The 19,633-nt window shown below is 45.3% G+C and overlaps 1 protein-coding gene across 1 annotated transcript in view; it reads right to left on the reverse strand.

Moving 5' to 3' along the window:
• Positions 1–19,633, reverse strand: part of thada (THADA armadillo repeat containing) — a 153,677-nt gene that overhangs the window by 117,801 nt on the left and 16,243 nt on the right. The window contains exons 13-21 of the mRNA XM_063191736.1: positions 17,479–17,634; positions 17,160–17,267; positions 16,760–16,883; positions 15,594–15,739; positions 14,619–14,856; positions 14,247–14,382; positions 13,767–13,903; positions 13,003–13,146; positions 9,608–9,759 (exon numbers count right to left, since the gene is read on the reverse strand). Coding sequence (XP_063047806.1) covers positions 9,608–9,759; positions 13,003–13,146; positions 13,767–13,903; positions 14,247–14,382; positions 14,619–14,856; positions 15,594–15,739; positions 16,760–16,883; positions 17,160–17,267; positions 17,479–17,634 — 1,341 coding nt within the window. The remainder of the gene's footprint in view (positions 1–9,607; positions 9,760–13,002; positions 13,147–13,766; positions 13,904–14,246; positions 14,383–14,618; positions 14,857–15,593; positions 15,740–16,759; positions 16,884–17,159; positions 17,268–17,478; positions 17,635–19,633) is intronic.

The following is a 19,633-nucleotide window of genomic DNA, read 5'->3' on the forward strand; positions in this document are numbered from 1 at the left end:
TACATTACAAACAGTCTTACTGTACATATATTGATTACTTCTTCTCTCACACACATATATGCAATGCATGCATTCTTTCATTCACTCAAGTACATAACACAACCAAACAAAATCTGACATACACAGTTTCAAAACATCACAATTATTCACCCACACGCACGCATTTACCGGTAGTCCTTCATGCGTAAACACACTCACACATTCATTCAGAACACACACACACACTCTTCATTCACTCACATATGTTGCACATACGCATAGTTGTACAAACTCAATACACCATAATTACACTCCGTTATACACAACCGCACACCCACACACAGGTTACAAACAAACACATTCAGTCTTGTATGCACAAGTTCAGAACACCACAACACACACACACACACACACACACACATACACAGATACACATAGAACAGAACAGAGAACACAGGGATTGTGGCGTATTTACATTTCTTTTTTTTTCTTTTTTATAAATGTCAAAAAACAACAACAAAAACATGCCCTTATTTCCGGGAAAACGGCTAATTATGAAGCGTTTCTGCCCTTAAATACCAGCCAGACCAATCAGTGCGCTCTTAGGAGTGGTTAGGGCGATGACAAAGGGGGAAGTGGTGCGCAAAAAAAAAATCCAGAACAAACAACATGGCCGCCGCACTCTAAAGAGTGACTGAGTTCATTTCCCTAGAACTCACTCTGGGTAGCCAAGGACACAGGCTTTTTCCCTGGGGAGGAACTTTAAAAAAGAAAAAAGAAAACAGGGTGGCCACTCTCTCTCCCACAGTGACCTCAATTGGGTTTAATTCACCAGCAAGTCTGATTACACTGGCAAGGGGTGCGAAAAAAAAGTTTTAAATCCTCTGAGGCTCAATTTTCGCTACAAGGAGGACTACGTTGGGGTTGATCCAATGACATTCAATATGATTTTCACGGGCACTCATTAGGTGAGCAAAAAAAATAAGAATGAATCCCTTGACCACCGTGCTTGCCATTGGTCGACAACACACTGGGCCTATAGTCACAGGTTTCCATGAAGAAAGCATGCGTAAATACGTTAACAAAGTATGAAAACACTAACACAGGGGTGCTGTGGTGCTGTGGACTGGGGCACCCAACTAAAGTGGGCTTTCGTTCCCATGGGGACCCATATACAAGACCTACCCCATCTCTCTCCCATTCTCTTCCTGTTATAATCCCTACCGTCCTATCCTCATGTAAAGACACAAAAATCCCGTAGGGTTTTCTTAAGTTTTTAAGAAAAAAAAAAAACAACAACAATCAGTGTCTCCTTCCATGTAGGGTATACCGTACATGCAATTCATCTCATAAACCCAACTGGGAAGCTGGGAAATTCCAACTCCACTTGTGTGCTGCGGTGCTGTTTCACAATGACAATGGAACACGGCACACAACGAATGCCTCAACCGTGCACCCCCCAATGGTGCCCCAAGGGAGCAGTGCGGCGGCACGGTACCATGCTCGGGGTACCTCCATCATGGAGGAGGATGGGGAAGAGCACTGGTTAATTACTCCCCCCACCAACCTGGCGGGTCGGGAGTCGAACCAGCAACCTTTGAGCTGCAAGTCTGACGCCCTAATCGCTTACCCTGCCCATGCAGTCATGAGTAAATAAGTAGCAATGCACATACAGTACTCAAAGTTTATTCATGCATCTTATGAACTAGACTGCCTGTGCAGTCGCCTTCAACTGCTTAAGGTATATCCCCGAAACGCGACGCTTCCAGTCCCCCATCATTCCTACCACTCCCGTCTACCATTTTGTAAACGTATATGATACATACAGACGTGACATGACGTGCATAGGCTTAAAACCAAACGACTATTGTGAAAATGAAGCAAAAAATGGGGCAAATGGTAATAATGTTTTAATGGTTCAGTGGATATACCACATTAGGTACAGTGTAATAACCAGTGTAACAATATTTAATACAATGTAATACCAGTGTAACACCGCCATTTTTTAAACTTACATCATGTGTTTGTGCGTAAGTGGTATTACATGGTATTGCATATTGTTACACTGGTATAACCAGGGGTGCACAGAGCTGGTATGCAGGTACGCATGCGCGACAATAATGAGCGATGCGTACTGTCACTCAGGTTTCTACAGCGCTCTTGCGTACTGACTATCTCACCACACTGTTTATGTTGGTGAATGGTCAAACATGTCCCAAAAGAAACAGACAACAGCAGCCTAATTAGTTTCTTTGGAGTTTCGTCAACAGCAAAGAAAATTGAGTCAGAGATTTAAAAAAACAAAACTTTCCGAGAAGTGGCTCCAAGTGCCGTGGCTTGAGGCTAATGATGAGCGGACAGAAATGTAGTGCCAGTCCCTTATAATGCGGAATCGTTCCGTATGTGGTAGTGAAAGCATGCGTTCCGTGTTGAACAGGTAAGGGACGCGATGTGTCCCGTTTTCTCATGAATGCCTAAAAATAGACATGTCACTCGCATATCAACTGTAAATCTAACGACAGTCAGCGCGAGAGCGACCGAGTTGAGCTCCTGGCTCTCTCCTCCTCCCTCCATCATTATGGAATTGTGCCGTCTGTTAACTCCCAGAATGGACCCGCACCCCCGTAATTCTCATTGGCAACTCCGATGCATAGAAGTTAAAAACTGAAAGCATGCATCCATGCGCGTGGCTTCTTAAATGCAGTTCCCGGCCAGCTCCACTTCTTAATTTCGTCAGCTTCCTCCCACCATATTCCAAACGGACACCGCATACAAGTTTATTCCCCCTCTGTGCATCAGTTAGCAGGCATGACGGCGAAATCGGCAAAAACAGATGAAATCCAGACAATAATCACTTAACTTGAAGATGACCTGTTGACCATTTGTAGGCTAATTAAGATTTAAAGAATACCAAACTAACAACACATTTGATTAGGCTACCTTGCACCAGTTGCATTAGCCTCCAAACAACATGTGTCAACGTTTGTGGTGATAATGTTTATCCTTCGACACTGCAGACAGTAGACTTTTTGTTTTCTTTTTTTCTTTTTTTCTTTTTTTTACCGCGGATGAGGTGCGTACCAAAACATATTTGCTGGTGCGCATATGAGTAACGGCCTAAAAAAGTTATGTGCACCCCTGGGTATTACACTATATTACATGGTATTGCATACTGTTACACTCGTTATACTGTACCTGATCTTGCATATTGTTACACTGGTATTACACTAGTATTACACGGTATTAAATATTGTTACATTGGTTATTACACTGTACCTAATATGCTAGATTCACTGAAATGGTGAACCATTAAAATAAGGTGTTACCGGGCAAATCAATCCACCCAGTCAGAAGTTATGGGCCAAATGAAAATTCCGCCATTTTGAAAGTGTTGTCTTCCAAACTCGAATCAGTTCATGAACCTACCCTAGAGCATTCACACACAAAATCTGGGACAAATCCATCCACCCGGTCAGTAGTTATGGGCCAAACAATAATTCGGCCATCTTGAATTCAGCCATCTTGAAAGTGTTGACCTCCAAACTCGAATCAGTTCATGAACCTACCCTAGAGCATTCACACACCAAATCTGGGACAAATCCATCCACCCGGTCAGAAGTTAGGGACCAAACAAAAATTCGGCCATCTTGAATTCAGCCATCTTGAAAGTGTTGACCTCCCAACTCGAAGCAGTTCATGAACCTACCCTAGAGCATTCACACACCAAATCTGGGACAAATCCATTTATCCGTGCTTTGCTTCGTTCATTCGAAAATAGTCACTAAACACACTGAAAATATACAGGAACTAGAGGAACGTATTTACAGACACACTTGCATACCACTGAGCACTATGGCACAAACTTAAAGTACTGTGTATTGAGCTAGTGTGATGTAATAGAAGTGGTCATCTAAATACATCTATAATGTTTGTCTATAATGTTAGTCCGCTTGCTATAATGGCAGGGTACTCTCCACATAACGAGGCATCACGGCATCACATTCGCTATGTCGGTCGGTATCTTATAATGTATTCGATGTATGTGCCGTGTTTGTGCAGGGAGGGGGGGGGGTATATATAGCATGATATATGATGTGTTCCTGTTGCCGTATTGGTCTACTGTAGCGTATGGTGTAATGTGTTTTATTTTGGGGCACTCCGGTCTCTCTGTGGCTCGAGCGGTGAGCTCACAGGGCCCAAAACGAGGCGCGCGGTGCGGCGGGACCAGGAGCTACCCGCCGGTTGAGACCGCAGTCTGAACTGAGCTGGGTACTGCCCTAGCGAGGGGGGCAGCTATTTCGGTCCCACACAACACTCCTTTCGTTTTTTTCTTTCTCTCTCTCTCTGGCTCCCTGCATCCTTCACCAGCGCTTGTTGCACTCCTGCACTCTCTCGCTCTCTTTTTTACAGAAAGAGGACTCATTTCCTGTTTGTCGAACACTTCCCTCCTCTTCAACCCCCCCACCCTCTTTGCTTTTCTCCTCACGCGTCCGTCCCCTCTTCCCTCTCTCCAAGACATTTCCTCTTTTCATTCCGTCACTCCACTATTTCCTCCCATCTCCTTGCTTTTTTAATTTTCCTGCTTTATCCCGGCTTCTTGCCCTCCTAAACATTTTCTAGCCATTCATTCTGCTACCCCTCCAAAAACAGCACCCCAAGCACATCAGCTTCGTAATTGCCCAAGCAAGCAGGCTCACTAGCCAGGCCGGGGGGTAGTGACCTAAATCTCACCCCAGGGCCCCGCCACCTAGCTGGACGCTAAGCCACTTACCCTCTACAGCTAGCGTGGCTAATGCTCTTAGATTTTTGTGTTGTTGCCGCTGATGCTTGTTATTGTTGTCGTTTGCCACCTTGATTCCGTTCAGTGAGGAGGGGAGAGGAGAGTAGAGGAGAAGAGAGACCCCCCTCCTCCAACAAAACTCCCGCGGTGGAGGGATTACGCAATCTTCAGACACGTAAAGAGCTCACAGGGAGATTAGTCCCCTGGTGTGTGGTGGGGTTGGGTTGATGAAGAGAGAGTCAAAACAAAACAAAACAGGAGACAGATGAGGAGGGATGAAGAAGGAGGGAGAAGGAAGAGGAAGAGAAGGGGAAGGAAGAGAAGGAGACAGAGAAGGGGAGAGGGAGAGGAGAGACACAGATGAGTCGGGGAGAGGGAGAGGAGAGACACAGATGAGTCGGGGGAAAAAAGAGCAAGAGTTTAAATGCTTTGCTCAAATTTCCTGAACATCTTTTAGGTCACACCCACCCACAGGAGAGACAAGTCATGCAGTCAGTCATGGTGACCGTTGTAGAGACCAGTGAGGGCATGAGACTGAGAAGAGAGGGGAGCTAAGTCTGTACCAGCAAAACAAGAATGAAATAAAATTATTTTTGTGGCTAGGCATATCCCATAAATGCTGCAACTGTGACTATTGAAACACCTTCAAAAGTCATAACTAGGAGACTAGGGTACTGGGTAATGATGACAGAGGCAGTGGGATAGTATGAGGGGAACCGGACCTAGATGGTCTACGGCTCAACACTGGAGATCAAGTGTATGATTCAGGGGACAAGCTGTGTGTGTGTGTGTGCGAGAGAGAGAGAGAGAGAGAGAGAGAGAGAGAGAGAGAGAGAGAGAGAGAGAGAGAGAGAGAGAGAGAGAGAGAGAGAGAGAGAGAGGGAGAGAGAGAGAGAGAGGAAAGTTGTGCATGTCAGGACTGCAGAGCCACAGCTTTAGAGTGCCCCCTAGCAAGCCAAACTGAGAACAGAATGTCTGAGAGTTAGGTAAAAGAGAGAGAGAGATGGAGAGAGAGAGACGGAGACGGAGAGATGGAGAGAGAGAGAGAGAGAGAGAGAGAGAGAGAGAGAGAGAGAGAGAGAGAGAGAGAGAGAGAGAGAGAGAGAGAGAAGCTGGCTTATCCAAAGCCCAAGAGAAGCCAGACAGATCCTAGCCAGCTTAGGCTTTCCACCCAAAACAAACACGCGAGAGGAGGAAAGAAAGAGAGTGAGCGCGAGAGAGAGAGAGAGAGAGAGAGAGAGAGAGAGAGAGAGAGAGAGAGAGAGAGAGAGAGAGAGAGAGAGAGAGAAAGAGAAAGAGAAAGAGAAAGAGAGAGAGAGGCTTGGAACCAATACTAACTCTCAAAACACCTCGGTTTCACCCAATGCTGTCTCTGCCCTCAACCCACCCAGAGAGAAACTGGTCAGTGAGGAGAAACAGCATTCTGGCTACCTCCCAGTCTGTCACCTCCAAGAAGCTGGAGGACTCCAGACACGCTGCTGCATCCCACAATTCCTTGTTTCGGGTCACGCAAAAGAGCCATGATGGCTGTCAGTGCCTGGGTCAGTGGTTCCTGGGAACCATCAAGGATGACATCAGAAACACGGAACAAGATGATTTCATTTCACTTCAAACTACAACTCCTTCGGTTCCTTGGTCAATTGTTTCAAACATTGTTAGCCTCAAATCTCCTTTAAACTCACCAAACTCAAATCTCTGGTATCAGTTGTCATGGTGCTTCGGAAAAAAACCCACCTGTGGTGCTGTCATTCGAACAAGGAGTTCGCCACAGAAGGCAGGGAGGGACATGGGTTTTGGACATGTGCGAGTGACTGGGTGATAGGAGTGTGTTGCGGAGTTGCGGGGAGGGTTGCGTGTGTGGTTTGGTTCGAAAACACTAGTAAGGGAACAGACTGATTTTTCAGCACGATTCTTTTAGACAGCGCTGACAAACTCGTTCACTTGACATCTTGAACCGCAGATGCATGACGCCATGCTCATCAAACCCTCCGCTCGCTCGCTCGCTCGCACGCACCCTCGCTCGCTCACTCACACACACAAACACGCGCGTTCGCTCGCTCGCTCGCTTACACACACACACACACAAACACACGCGCTCGCTCGCTCTACACACACACACACACACGCGTTCACTCGCTCGCTCTTACACACACACACACACACACACACACACACACACACACACACACACACACACACACACACACACACACACGCTCGCTTACGCACACACACGCTCGCTCGCTCACTCACACGCTCGCTCGCGCACTCACACACACAGCAACACTCACACTAACACGCTTGCCTTCTGGACAGCCTTTGTCTTATTATCTCATCATTTTATATAATGTGTTCTGAGGAGCTGCCATGCTGACCACAGGCCCTGGTGACATCAGCACCTAATAGCACGCCATCTGCTGGAGGGATGATGTCATACTACATGTGCAGGGGAAAATAGAGTGGACCAGTAGCAAACTGACCAATCAAACGCAGGGGTGTGTCCTAATGACTTTACCAAACTCTCCCATGATTCTGCCAAAAGTAAAACACATGGACAAACTTCAACGAGGCCAGTCATCTGTATCTCTCCCTCACACACACGCACACACGCACAAACACACACATATAAGCCAGTGATTCAGCTAAAGTAAAACACATGGGCAAAATCCAACACGAGGCCAGTCATCTCTCACTGTATCCCTCTCTCTCAAACACACACGCACACACGCACGCACACACACACACGCACACACACGCACACACACACACACACACGCACAAAGTTATAGCGGCGTACACACACAAAGCTAGCATTTCGCTTGCTCGCCTACTCGCCACTCTTTCATGGAACGTTCGCTGAAGGTTCCCGCGGCTTTAACTGCCAATGGACAGCCGAGAAGTACCGAACTCTGCATTCCAATTGGTTACTCGCTTACTCGCCTCGCTCGAAGATAAAATATTTTCAACTCGGAATCCGCCCACATCGCATCGCTTGTACTGTACTCGCCTACTCTCCTGCGAGTCTCGCTGGGACACATTGACATTCTATTGAGTTCATTCGCTGAGCGAGTAACTAGCAGCGACGTGTGTGTACGGCCCTTAAGTCATCTTCACAGTGTCACCTATTCCACATTAGCAGAGAACCCAAACACAAACCGCACACAAACAAACCAAGAAGCACACACTGAGCCACTCCACCTGTGCTGAAACAGACGCAGGCTGTGTACTGAACCTTCTCTCAAAGGCAGCCCTGAATCCTGTATCATGAGAGTCAAAAGCAGCGGCCAATCACAATTCAGGAAATATTGTCCTGTGTAGACTCTTCTAGAGTAGCCAGGCTGTGCCTTCCTAGTGACGCAACACTTTCAGTGTTGCAACTAGTCAGGTCAAGAGCAATGCAAGTACTTTCTGAATTCCCGCAAACACGGAAACTCCTCCCACTTTGTCGATAAGCAAACAACCATAAGCAAACCAAGGGAGGCAGGTCAACCATGCCGCTTGGGAAACGATAATGGTTATGCTCTGTATCATCAACGTTCAAATCTCTTCGAGACTTGGTCTGACAATCAGGCTCCTTCTAGACAAGATTAAGCCACCCGCCTCGTGACAATTTTCCTATTCCTTCGACTGGCAACAATCGATCACATGCATCCTTTACTTTGGGGTGTGCTTAAGTAAAGACAAGAGATCATAGAATGGGTTTTGTGTTAGTGAGAGAGAGGGAGAGAGAGAGAGAGAGAGAGAGAGAGAGAGAGAGAGAGAGAGAGAGAGAGAGCGAGAAAGAGAGAGAAAGAGAGAGAGAGAGAGAGAGAGAGCGAGTGCGAGTGAGAAAGTGAGAAAGAGAAAGTGAGAGAGAGAAAGTGTGTGTGAGAGAGAGAGAGAGCGAGAAAGAGAGAGCAAGAAAGAGAGAGAGTGCGAGTGCGAGTGAGAAAGTGAGAGAGAGAAAGTGTGTGTGAGAGAGAGAAAGAGAGAGAGAGAAAGTGTGTGTGTGAGAGAGAGAGAGAGAGAGAGAGAGAGAGAGAGAGAGAGAGAGAGAGAGAGAGAGAGAGAGAGAGAGAGAGAGAGAGAGAGAGAGAGAGAGAGAGAGAGAGAATGCATACAGTGCATGCATGCGTGCGTGCGTGCATGCATAAGCGTGTGTACACAGAGGCAACAGGTATCTGGAAAGAATGCATGGGGTGGGGGGTGGGGGGCTCATTAGGCAGCAAGCTGGTCCTTAATGAAAGCAGCTCCCTAACGAGCTCAGATACCGATGGAAAACCAGCACAGCATGGGCCGGATACACACACAGTAAACACACACACATTAATATTGACAATACTATCAAATGAGTGGTTCAAAGGAGAGAGAGAGAGAGAGAGAGAGAGAGAGAGAGAGAGAGAGAGAGAGAGAGAGAGAGAGAGAGAGAGAGAGAGAGAGAGAGAGAGAGAGAGAAAGAGAGAGTGTGTGTTGCTCCGTGTTGAGGCCTTGGTGTGTGTGTGTGTGTGTGTGTCTTGGTGTGTGTGTGTGTGTGTGTGTGTGTGTGTGTGTGTGCGCGCGTGTGCGCGCGTGTGTTTACCTGTTGCTCTGTGGTGAGGCCCTGCTTGGTGTGTGTGTGTGTGTGTGTGTGTGTGTGTGTGTGTGTGTGTGTGTGTGTGTGTGTGTGTGTGTGTGTGTGTGTGTGTGTGTGTGTGTGTGTGTGTGTGTGTGTGTGTGTGTGTGTGTGTGTGTGTGTGTGTGTATGTGTTCCTCCATGATGAGGCCCTGCTTGGTGTGTGTGTGTGTGTGTGTGTGTGTGTGTGTGTGTGTGTGTGTGTGTGTGTGTGTGTGTGTGTGTGTGTGTGTGTGTGTGTGTGTGTGTGTGTGTACCTGTTCCTCGGTGATGAGGCCCTGCTTGGTGTGTGTGTGTAAGGGCAGGCTCTGGCAGAGTTCCCCCAGCAGCATGGACACCTCCTTCATGGTCCGCCAGCAGCAGACCAGCACCATCTGGGCCGTCACCCGGTACGCTTCGCCACAAGAACCTAAACACACACACAAGTGCGCACCCATTAACAAAAAAATAAACAGACACACACATGCACACACAAACATTACACTACACTTAGCTGAATTACAGTGTTTTAGCACACACGCATGCGCACACGCACACACACACACACGCAGGCGCACAGGCACACACACGCAAGCGCACAGGCACACACACGCAGGCGCACAGGCACACGCACACACACCTTCGTAACATACATTCATACGAGCAGTCATTTAATGTTGATAACTCAAATTCAAAGTGAATATTTATGATTCCCGGAAATTAGAGTAATTCAATTGGCTAGAAAAACACATCCAAAAGGTCAAGGTTAGACTTGGGAGACCAGGGGTAGTAGTGCTTTCCTATTGCCATCAAAACAAAAGATGCAACGCAATGAATTCCCTCCAATGACAGAGTAGACACGTTTATGATTGTATGATGCAGAAGATCCGTTGTTCCATGTCAATTCCCCTGGCCAATCAGGCCAAGGTCTTCTAGGCCTTTCCACCGCAGTAGGTGCTTTCGGTACTGAATGTTCATCACATGCATGTTTTTTTACGGTCTATATAGTTTAGGAAGAGGTAAATGGTCCCAAATGACTAAGTCCACTTACTGGAATAAAATCTTTTGACTCTTTCAAACCCTCACACAAAAGCAGGGCAGATTAGAGGCGGTGACGTTTAAATGGGGTTTGGCCTGAAAATAGCGGGTGCATTAGCCAACCTTAGCTAAGCTGACAGACTTGCATTGAAAACATGAACTTAAAATAGAGCTGGCACAGAAGAAAGGTGGCCGTCTTGTTAACTTGTGTTTCATTGATACGTTTGGCAACGCGAGAATGCTGTATTTTACTATTTTCACTGGGGTTTGGGCCAGGATCACAAAACCGTGTGGATAATTTAAAGCTGGGCCAGCTAAGCGGGAGAGTCAGGTGTGTTTGTTTATGTCTTTAACGTGAAGAGTGTCAGCACAATAAACTCCAGGTCAAGTCCTAGCTAAACGTAGAGTGCACAAAAACAATATTGTATGGGCCATCGCTTTCAGACAGCATCTATTCATAAAGTGTGGGGTTAGTCTGACCCTCCACATCTGCAAAAGAAGAAGTTTCATTTTACAGTTTCATATGTTTCTTGGTTTCTTTTCTTGTTTACTCAGAAGCGAAATTGAGAACTGCTATACGTTTACCAGCTGCCTAATTTTTGAAGGGTTTTTGAGCCTTCCGTCTGCAGTATAGTAAAGAACTTGACAGGACAGTTGGAGAGAGAGGTGGGGTAGGGATGAGAAATGACTCAGGACTAGGGCTGGGTATCGCAGCCATGTTCCTGTATCGATTCGCTTTCGATTCTTAGGGCTTTAAATGGATTAATCACGATTCAATTCGATTCGATTCGATTCATTCCGAATCCATTCAATCCGTTCCCTTCTTGGTGCAAGGATTTCCCCCAAAAAGATGCTGTTGCCTATTTTTATATAAAAATGTCAAAGGGCTGTGGCTTGAGTGTTAACAGATTGCGAATTTGTAATAAGTAGGCCTAGGTCTAATTGACTAATACCTACTGGGTATTTTCCATAGACCTAAATTAAATAAAAAGAACAAAAAGGAAAAGAACAAAAAAAATAGATTTTGTGCTCTTTGAATCGATTATGTGAATTCTAAATGAAATCGATCGATTATCGATTAAATCGATTATTTTACCCAACCCTACTCAGGATAGATTTGAACCTTGTTCCACATGAGCATCATATACAGGTACTAGCCCATATACTCACCCATATGGTCGAGTGCACTTTTTCCCTGACAGAGCATCAGAGATTGATGCCAAGAACATTTTAAACCGTTATCTACACCACGACTCACATCAAGCAGCGGTATGACATCATTCCTTCAGCATGATGACATCACAATGACATGGTCAGGTTCGCCCTCACATCATCTTAATAGGTTTAGTGTCGGGGGTCAAGTCAACAAGTTTACGTACATGGTTTTGAATTACGTTAACCTTTTGAGCGATACGATCACAGCCCGACTGTTAAGATTGGCTGTTTTCCTAACCCGACGTCGAGGGTCAAGTTAATCTCGGGACTTATCTGACGGTCCAGTTTTGCTTTGCTTACAACAGGACCGTCTTCTCTGCTCCAGGAACAACACATGTGCGCGCGGTACGGCGCCTGTGTATACAAACAGGTCGCTCGGCCCATTTACTGGCTATGTAAGCACGTCTGGAATGCCCACGTCATGGAATGTTTAAAAGCGTCTGCCGGCAGTGACCCTGCGGCCTGTCGCGTCGGGTTCCTCTAACAGCGTGTGTGTGTGTGTGTGTGTGTGTGTGTGTGTGTATGTAGTGTGTGCCTTTCTGTCTGAGAACTGTGTTTATAAAACTTTGCATATGCCCGTCTGTGCATACATGCCGTTTTGCGGAAATTAGTGTGTGTGTGCATGCATGTGTGTGTGTGTGTGTGTAGACAGGGGAGTTCTTCCCCCTTCCCCTCCTCTAGGGCTGGGTCATTAAGACGTGCCTCTAAAGGGACACAGATGTGGACGCGCCCACAGATTAGGCAGGAGCGGTAGTCAGCTGCTCGTAAATTAACCAGTGTGCGCCCGCAAGCTCTCTGATGTCATAACAGCATCCGGCCAGTAGAGGGCCCACAATGACTGCTTAGTGAGACTAAAAGATGTGTCTATGAGAGTTACAAACATTCAGAGCAGGCCGGAGGTAAATGCCTGCCCCCTTGAGGAAAAAAAAGGCAATGCAGGAGATAAAACATGTTAGTAAATGATCCACTATTGGTACAGCTTTGTCAAGGTTTGTGTTAATTAAAACAGTGTCATACTGTGAAACTGCAGTGTTTGCTGTAGGTCTGCAATCTGCTGTACATGACCTTGAATCAGTACACCATTTTTTTGATCATGGACCCTCATTAGCATACATGTTTACCTTGCATTACTGTGGGTCTTGTATCTATTGTATAAATGTGCGCTAACGTGATTGAGTTTTCTCGAAACCATAGGTGCTAACTCTGTTAGCTACTTTGTGGTTTGCAATGCAATATCCCATCGACAACTACACAAGTAACTACTTTGTTTGCAATGCAATATCCCATTGACAACTACACAAGTTGCAAACTAGCTAATAACTATGCTTTCGAGAAATGCACCCCAGAATTGTTTGAGATGACCCAACTAATGATTATTGAGCCTGTTTGTGTGTGTCTGAGAGTAGAAGTGTGGACCAACCTTTAGTCTTCTCTTGCACAGGCCCCTCTGCTGTGTGCGTTTCCTCTGCGTGTGTGTCTAGTTGTCGAGAGTCATTGAAGAAGTCATTGGTGTCTCTGGGCTGAATCTCTTGAAGGATCCTCTGAAGACCAGCCGATGCTTCCACTAGAAAAGTAGACATGAGCCGCAGGGGGTTCGCAACGTTCAAGGTATTTGCAAAAGAGGTTGCTAACGTTGGATGTCCAAAAGTTTATATTTCGGACAAAATTCTGTACTTGAGACAGTACAGTTGGAAACATTACAACAATAAGGCTGCAAAGGTACAAAAGGCACACCACAAAAGACGCAACACTCTATTAACTCACAACTATCCCAAAACATTATGTTCTTCATCAAAAAGATTATTTGCTTTTACATAATGGCTTCAGGGCGACAGGGCAACAAACAGTGTAAAAACAGTTACATCACTACAACGCCGGTTATGTTTGTTCGGCCGGAGGAGATGGTTTTGGGTATCGCTACAAAGTGGAAGATGGAAAAGGTTTGAAGCGATAAACAAAAGCCACGCAGGTGCTTCTGTCTTTCCTTCGTTCTAATCACAAACTGTGCATTCTATTCCACTAAAACGTTGATGGACAACTACTTAACACGTTAAAAAGATGTGAACAAAAAGGGCCAACCGTACGCACCTTATATCACTACAAAATCATTTGGTTTAACTTTAGTTTCAAAATCTGATGGGAAAAAGGGCACTTATCAGACTCCACATAACCAGTAAAGCTTACCTGCGTCTGTATCCATGGGGATAAGGCCCTCGGGAGAGGAGCTTTGAACCACCGGTGACACCACGTCAGACATGCGGTAGCACACGCTTATCAACTCAGGCACCAGAGCTCTCCACTCACCTGCCAGCACCAGAGACCTGCAGACACACAATACAGGGGAACAGCAGATCCTTCTCCTGGTTAAAGACATATATAAAGATGACAGAGAACATTTTTGCCTTCTTAACTGCTAAGAGCTAGTGAAGCTAGTGATTTCATGACATACAGAAGTGTGTGCACATGTGCATATGCCTGCGTGGCGTGCACACGTTAAAACTGGTAATATTAATCATAGCTCTTTAAAAAATCGGTAGGTAATTGTAAGTTGCTTGGATGTCACCATAAAAAGTAGAAAGAAACAGCACCGATATTTTGCAGTTATCTCCAAAACACATGATTGCATAATAGCACTAGCCTGACTGTAAATGTGTGGGTACCAACCCTGTGTCAAGCTGCTGAAGGGCTGCTGTGATGCAGTGGGCTCTCCCATACAGGGGATATGCAGCAGCAGCCTGCAGTAGAGACTGCTCTGCCTGGGTAACCTCCGCCTTCAAACACTCCAGCAAGAACTTGATCACTAACACACACACGAACACGCACACATTGAAACACATACACACACACACACACACACACATACATTGAAACACACACACACACACACACACATAAATTGAAACACACACACACATTTAAACACACATACACGCACACAGAGAGAGCAACATCACTGTGGGCACCATACTATTCTACAAACCCAATCTGAAGTGTGTTCATTCTATAAACAGCATAGACACTGCTACCCCAACTTACAAGTCAATGTGTTCTTCTCCAGTGTGGTGGAGGCCTGCTCCGAAGCCTGGGTCTCGCCCGGTTGCGGCGGCTGAAGCTGGAAGCCCTGATGCTGGGCAGAGAGGACGAGCGCCGGCCTCAGGCAGGGCTGGTGCGCCAGCAGATTGAGGAGGTGGGCAGCCGAGACGCTGTCAAAGGGCCGCGTGCTGGTGCTGAGGGCCAGGGCGGCCTCCAACAATGAGCTCAGTCGAGCAGGGTCCTGAATGAATAGTCCACGCACGGACGCCGTTACACACACGCGCACACATACACACCGTTGCAATGGCTTGTATGATCGGCCTTTGAGGCTCCATGGCAGCCAGGTGAGAGGTTTTTTGCACGCATGTTCAATTCGAACAAAAAATAATTGCAACAACAAATGCAAACTTGTGTTCTTCTCAGTCACAAGCATATACTGCTTCTAATACTGCAATGAAACGCACTGTGCAGGCATTGAAAAGCACTGTATGCAATGTAACAAGTTTGTTTGAAGGGGCACAATGTTGGTTTGCGCTGTGCCCGTCTCAAAATCTCCACAGTCATGAAGAAAATGCTGTTTTTCATCACAGAATGCCAGCAGTTGACACAATAAATATGCATCTGGCAGTATGTAAAGCTAAAGCAAAATTTTCGTATGACAAGTGTTTCCCAAGACAACTCGTCCAATGCTACATGCTACACGGATCCATTGACTTTCCCTAGCTTAGCGACATATTCCCTCTTTTAACGTGTCTTAAAGCAAGACAATGCTTAACATGAAAAATAAGACACTTTACCACCTTTATAAACCCCAGCCAATTTTAACTGTATTAAGCCCCAAAATAGTGTCATACCCCTTTAAATGACGTTGAGAGGCAGCCTGTAATCCTACATATTGTCCCTTTAAATCAAAGAGTTGCATCTCTATGTTGACAAGTGTGTGTGTGCCATGTATGTTGCCTGTGAGTGTGTGTTTACCTCTAAACGGACCACTTTCATTGGGAGCTTCCGAAGGAGACAAGAGGCCAGCTGCTTGACCTCCAGGAAGTTATTGGCTGTACAGTAGAGCACAGCATCGGCATGGACCTCACTCACACACTCGCCCAGAGCAAAGCCATCAGGGCCTGGGAGATGGAGGGGGAGAGAGAGAAAGAGAGAAAGAAAGAAAGAGAAAAAGAGAGAAAGAAAGAAAGAAAGAAAGAAAGAAAGAAAGAAAGAAAGAAAGAAAGAAAGAAAGAGAGAAAGAAAGAAAGAGAGAAAGAGAGAAAGAGAGAAAGAAAGAAAGAAAGAAAGAGAGAGTGAGAGAAAGAGAGAGAGAGAGAGAGAGGGAGACAGGGAGAGATTTAGAAGGGAGCCATTGAATTGTATCAGTAAACACTTAGTCGTTGTCTTGCTGTAAGACAAGTTAAAAGAGGGAATATGTCGCTAAGCTAGTGAAAGTCAACACGGATACATTGACTTTCACTAGCTTAGCGACATATTCCCTCTTTTGACTTGTCTTACAGCAAGACAACGCTTAACATGAAAAATAAGACACTTTACCACCTTTATAAACCCCAGCCAACGATTTTAACTGTATTAAGCCCCAAAATAGTGGCATACCCCTTTAAACAGCTTTAAAGCCTTGCCCATATTGACTTAAAATAGTCTCTCAACTAGACATGCCTCAACTGAAACATTAACCAAGTGTGTTTTCTCTGTCAAGCATATTTCCTGAGTAAGGAAGCGATAGGTCCACAACTTCCTTTGGGAGGCCCAGGCTATTATTATTGTAGTACCAGAAAACCACCAAGTGGAGGCAGCAGTGAGCAGAAATGTTGGGTCATTTTCATCTTGTCATAATTTTCATTATTTCAAATCTCATTTTGATCTCATTTCATGTCGTTTGGTCATATTTTCATTTAATAGTTATTTAGGGTCACTTGCATCTTCAGTCACCCCACAAGTTAAGAAACAGAACTTCCATTCCATTTATTACAATGTTGTTTATGGCTGTTTGACTTGGTTTTAATTACCTTTAGCATACAAACTCTGTATCATGAGGATCCATTCCCGACTTGAATAGAGTGGAAAATAACTAGCCATAATGACCAGTGAGCAAGGCGTTAATGCCAAGACCTGGTGTTTGTGTATGTGTGTCTCACCTGTGGAGAAGGAAAAGTGTTCGGCCACCAGTGTCAGCAGATGAAGAGCTGTGAGTGAGGTGGAGAAAGACACCCCCACAGCCAACGACCCAAACAGAGTCTCACAGAACCAGCTCAGGAACTCCTACAGTACGCACACGTAATGAAATTACCCACATGGACCTTGATGTGGTTCGCTTGAGGAGTGAAACCAAACCAACATCAATATTCCCATAGGGCTAGCATAATAAGAATAAAGAATAAAGTGAACTAATTAACAGACGCAATACAACTAAGCTGGTGTAAATAAATGAATAGTTAGGTAAAATCAAATTCAGGTAGTACAAGTACAAGAAAACAGTCAAAACATAACAATTCTGTGTCACACAATATAATAAAAGAGTAAGAAAGAAAGTCTTGCCTTGTATGATTGTAGTGTGTGTTGGTCAGTCAGCTTTTGCTGAGGGTCTTTGTCCTGACTTGCTCTTTTCTGAAGCAGCTGAGCACTGTCCTTTAACCGACATAAAAGCTACACACAAACACATACACAAACATAAAAGACAGGAAATAGTTGACGCCATGTTGAAATATAGCAATGTAAAATGATGTGGTCTACATTTTAGTACTAGGCAAAACAATGTGTAACTACCTGTACAATTTGCAGTGAACTTAGAAGGATGCGTGTGTGTGCATGCATGTGTACGTGCATGCATGTGCGCTGAAGTGTTTATGGAGCTGACCTTCTTGATGAGGCTGACGGTCTGCTGGCGGACCCCTGGTGATTGGGTGTTGAGGTTACTGGGCAGGAAGTGTTGGATGAGGTCCACTTCCTGTGGGGAGATGGTCTCCGTGCTGCGATGACTCTCACACACCAGGCCCAGTGTGTCCATGCGCACCTACACCCAACACCATCAACGCATATTCATGATTATGACTGTTCAATGCTGCTTCACTGACAGTTTAAGCTAGTTTTGGAATGATGACTGGTGCAGACTTCATATTTCAACTTCATAAACAGTGAACGAACTACTCAAGGCTTAAACAAGCATTACATTACATTTAGCAGACACTTTTGACCAAAGCTACGTACAAGGAGGACACTCAAGCAAGTGCAGAGTGTGGGGTCAATATAGAGTACAGCAGTAATGTAGCACATATAGACCTGTAATATACTGTATAGTGGAGGACCTATTACGTGCAGTTTAAATAAGTGCCCAGGATTAGAGATTCACCATCTTCTTGAAGGTTGAGAAGGATGACCCTGCTCTTGTAGCAACTGGTACCTTATCCCACCATTGAGGGACAATGGCAGATAACCATTCGGACTGTGATTGCCTTGTGTGAGTAGAGGGCAAGGCAAAGCAGTTGGTGCTGGAGGAAGGCAACACCCTGGATGGAACATATGGCTTTAGCATAGCCTTCAGGTAAGCCGGAGCAGAACCTGCTGTAGCTTTGTAGCCAAGGGTGAGGGCCTTGTGTTTATAGCGAGCGGACGCCGGTAGCCAATACAGGTTGACAAAAAGTGGTGTGACATGCGCCCTTTTGAGTTGGGTGAGCACAGCTGCGTTCTGGAAAACTTGCAAGGGTCTTATTGCACAAGCTGGAAGACCGGTCAAAGAGGGAGTTGCAGTAGTCGAGGCGAGAGATGACCATGGTCTGTACCAGAAGCCGAGTGGCATATTGGGTCAGGTATAGTCTGGTCTGCTTTTTGTACTGTATATTTAACAGTCAGAAGCAGCATGACCGGGCAACCGAGGCTATGTGGTGGGAGAGGGATAGATGGTCATCAATCATGACACCCAAATTTCTTGAGAACTTATTTGCGGCAACAATAGCTGAGCCCATATTGAGTCTTTTTTTCTTTTTCTTATTGGTATTGTGGCAGCATGAATCCTTGGCTGTGTTCTTGAGTATGCCCCAAGTTAGTGATTTGTACAGCCCACCTGGATAACCAAGACAAAAGCAGTGCTTTGTGTGTGTGTGTGTGTGTTCTTGGTCACACACCATGAGTGGCCCAGTAGTTAACAGCAGCCAACCAGCAGATAGTCAAGTAGCTCATGTAAATTGCTTTGAAGTTCAATGATGCACACGCCCCGAGAGAGTGTCTATCTGACACAGAAATACTGCAGCTCTGTGTACTCCAATCGCTCAACAGTGCTTGTCCTGAATTTTGGAGTACAGACTGAGTATTTGCCCCAAGTTAGTGATTCTTACGGCCCACCTGGATAACCAAGAAAATAGCAGTGATTTGTGTGTGTGTTCTTGGTCCCACACCACTAATGACCCAGTAGTTAGCAGAATCTAACACAAGCAGATAGCCATTGTGGCAGCATGAATCCTTGGCTGGGATCCAGTGCTTGACACTAACTTTTTCGCTTACCAGCCATTTTGGCTAGTGGTTTTCCTGACTCACTAGCCATTGGGCCTTTTCACTAGCCATAATTTTCTTAGCCATCATAGCAGCTTTAATTAATTATATAATAGGCTGTAGGCCCTAATAATGTAATGTAGGCTAATATAATATAATATAGGCCTAATATAATATAATATGATATAATATAATATAATATAATATAATATAATATAATATAATATAATATAAAATAATATGCTATAGGGCAATTAGAATTGTTAGGCCTATTAACTGGTCCATGCATGCTATGCAAAGAACAGATTTACTGATCAGAGGAATGGCATAACCTATAGTAGGCCTATATTTAGGCTACCATGCAGAAACACCAAGCACAGTGTTGTGGAAGGGCACAAATGTAAGCTACACGAGAGCAAAATATTTTCGTCTTTAATCTGGAGGGACTTCTTCATATCATATAGGCCTATCTGTGGTCGCCGTCCAAATCCATGCGCAAAGTAGATAGCCTAAAGTCATTGCCAAGT

This window comes from Engraulis encrasicolus, chromosome 24 (assembly GCF_034702125.1).
Source record: "Engraulis encrasicolus isolate BLACKSEA-1 chromosome 24, IST_EnEncr_1.0, whole genome shotgun sequence".
Classification (NCBI taxonomy): Eukaryota; Metazoa; Chordata; class Actinopteri; order Clupeiformes; family Engraulidae; genus Engraulis; species Engraulis encrasicolus.